The sequence below is a fragment of the Lactuca serriola genome, chromosome 5 (assembly GCF_051521515.1).
Source record: "Lactuca serriola cultivar US96UC23 chromosome 5, Lser_US96UC23_V15, whole genome shotgun sequence".
NCBI classification, from domain to species: Eukaryota; Viridiplantae; Streptophyta; class Magnoliopsida; order Asterales; family Asteraceae; genus Lactuca; species Lactuca serriola.
Window position 1 is genome coordinate 281,011,612 of NC_136412.1, and position 2,948 is coordinate 281,014,559.

At 31.6% G+C, this 2,948-nt stretch overlaps 1 protein-coding gene across 1 annotated transcript; it reads left to right on the forward strand.

The window, feature by feature from the left end:
• The first annotated feature begins 721 nt into the window (after positions 1-721).
• LOC145054461 (auxin-responsive protein IAA27-like) lies at positions 722-2,732 on the forward strand. The gene is made up of 5 exons (XM_079002665.1): positions 722-1,325; positions 1,661-1,890; positions 2,018-2,159; positions 2,294-2,355; positions 2,446-2,732. The coding sequence occupies exons 1-5, from the start codon at positions 877-879 to the stop codon at positions 2,490-2,492; spliced, it is 930 nt and encodes a 309-aa protein (XP_078858791.1). The 5' UTR covers positions 722-876; the 3' UTR covers positions 2,493-2,732.
• Positions 2,733-2,948: the final 216 nt, after the last annotated feature.

Below are 2,948 nucleotides of genomic sequence, written 5' to 3' on the forward strand. Positions count from 1 at the left end.
TTAAAAATTCTATAATCCTTCTTAATAAATGAATGTTTTTTTGCCACATGTCAATCTCTCATTAGTTTTGACACTTATCATTTTGTGGTATTTTTGAAAGAAATATTATCCACTTGTCAATTTTTGGTTTGTTTCAATTTTTAAAATTAAAGTCATATGCTTATATATATATATATATATATATATATATATATATATATATATATATATATATATATATAAAGTATTAAATATTATATATATGATATTAAATTGCAATAAATACGTTTATTTTTTTTTATTTTAAAGTTGTACATTAAAAAATATTTTGTGTTTACACTTTAATGTTTAATCTTTTTTAAGTCAACTCGTATAATATACGAGTTTCACACCTAGTTTTTTATATAAATAATTAAATTACATTTCTTTTTAGTGATTAAACTCTACATTAGTTGAAAAGTTATATCGAATAGATTTAAAATAAGAAAACCAACTTATCAATTAGTAATCTAAAAAAGTTAAAAAATAAGTTACACATGACATCAAATATAACCTAAAACGGTGGAGTTAAATGAAAAAAAAGCTTCTGCAAATTTTCATTGGAGTCATTTGTCAAGTAATTTTGTAAATTTTGAGATATTTGTTAATAAAAATCATATTATTTTTAATGATATTTATAGAAAGAACATTATCCGTATTTTAATTATTTTAGTGAATATACCAAAGATAAAAGGGCAACTCGAATACCGAAGGAGTTTCATTTCTGCACAGGTCTAACAAAGACCCTCCATTCTCCTCCGCTTCCTTTTTGTACCTTCAGTCACTTTCCACCCATTTCCACAATTTCAAACTTTCTTCAATTGATCCTCTCATTTTACAAGATTTTAGTCAACAGTGATGTCTGTGCCACTCGAACATGATTACATAGGGTTATCAGAACCTTCTTCAATGGAAAAAGCATCCGAATCTTCCAATCATTCATCCGAAAGTGACAAGAACAATGCTCTTAACCTCAAAGCCACTGAATTGCGACTAGGATTACCTGGTTTAGGTCAAGATTTGGAGGAAAACGCCTGCAAAAATAGCCCTGTGAAGAACTTCGTGTCAGGAGCTAAAAGAGGGTTTTCTGATGTTAATTTTGATGGTTCTTGCAAATGGGGTTTCAACGGCGGATATGAAGGTGATTCTGTGAAGGGTTCTTGTTCTACTACTTCTGTTCTTTTTGGGATTAATTCCGGTAAAGAGAGTAAACAAACACAGCAACCAAGTCCTCTTCCTCTTGAAGAAAAGAAGAAAGCTTCTGTTACTACTGAAAATGGCAGAAGCAGAACTCCCCCTTCTTCCAAGTAACTTTTAATCCAACCCCTTTTACCATTTACAACTAAAATGTTGAAAATTAAGTAGTTTCTGATTTGTTTTTTTTACTGTATGTTCTTATGCTTTTTTCTTGGTTCATAGAAAGCGACATGTGGTTTTTTAGGGTAACTATTCAAATCAAACCATTTTAGGGTTGTTTTGTATCCTCTTTTTATCAAGTGGGGTTGTTCATCTCGACATTTTTACAGGGTGTTTGCGCATGTGGAATGTTTTCTGGTTTGGATTTATTTATTGATGTTATGTTCTTATGAATGTGTATGAAATGAATTGGTCTTAAAAACAGTTTGTTTGGATTATATAACAGGGCTCAGGTGGTAGGATGGCCACCAATTCGATCTTTTAGGAAGAACACCATGACAGCGAACCTCTCCAAGAATGACGATGCTAATGCTGCAGAAGAGAATTTGGGATGCCTTTATGTGAAGGTTAGCATGGATGGTGCTCCATATTTAAGGAAGGTCGACCTCAAGACTTGCAAAAATTACTCCCAACTTTCAAAGGCTCTTGAGAAAATGTTTGACCGTTTTACCCTTGGTATACTTTCTCTCTCTCTCTCTCTCTCTCTCTCTCTCTCTCAAGTGTCTTGTACCTTTTGTGAAGATCCAATTTGTTTTTCATAATGGTAATTCTATGTTGATGTTTAGCTTGTGTTGTGAATTAGGTCAATGTACTTCTAATGGACTACGAGGGCAAGAAGGTCTTTGTGAAAGTAACCTCAAGGATCTTTTACATCACAATGAAAGTGTATTGACTTATGAAGACAAAGATGGTGATTGGATGCTTGTTGGTGATGTCCCTTGGGAGTAAGTTCTTGTTCTTGTTCTTCCTTTAGTTGTCAATTAGCAAAGCTTTTGTAATAGAAACATAGGGTGAAAGTAGTAAAATGGCTCAATAACTTTTGAAAGGGCTCATAGTAGTTTGTTTGTTTGTTTTACAGGATGTTTATAGACTCATGCAAGCGATTAAGGATCATGAAAGGGTCAGAAGCAATTGGGCTAGGTATGTAATATGTTAAGAATTAAAGATTCATTCATTCATATTTGATTTAGAGTATTATTGACCAATTGAATTGGTTGTTGATAATTGCAGCTCCAAGGTCAATGGAGAAGAGCAAGAACCAAATAAGGGGGGTATGACTTATGAGGGACACATGAAGATGAAAAGGGTCTTTTTTATTTTTTATTTTTATTTTTATTTTTTTTGTGTTTTGGGTTTTCATGGATATGCTTTAATCTTTGTTGTGGGTACAAGTAGTAAGTGGAAAGGAAACATCTTTAGATGTTTGATTTTCCATGCCTACATTTCGAATGTAAATGCTCTGTTTTCCCCCAACTTCTTTTTGCTTAATTTGAATGTAAATATACTCCTTCGTGCTAGTTAGTTATCCTTATCTATGTTTTTAATGTTTTGACCGAAATTTTGACTGATGATTGTTTAGAAAAGTAATGATATTAGGAAACAAATTTGGCTTTTAAATTTACTATTATAATATAAAGCATATATCTCGCCATAATATTGAAAAGACGAAAACAACATAAACATACCATATTAGTAATCATAATCCCTAACATTAAGAATCTTAACCAACTAAT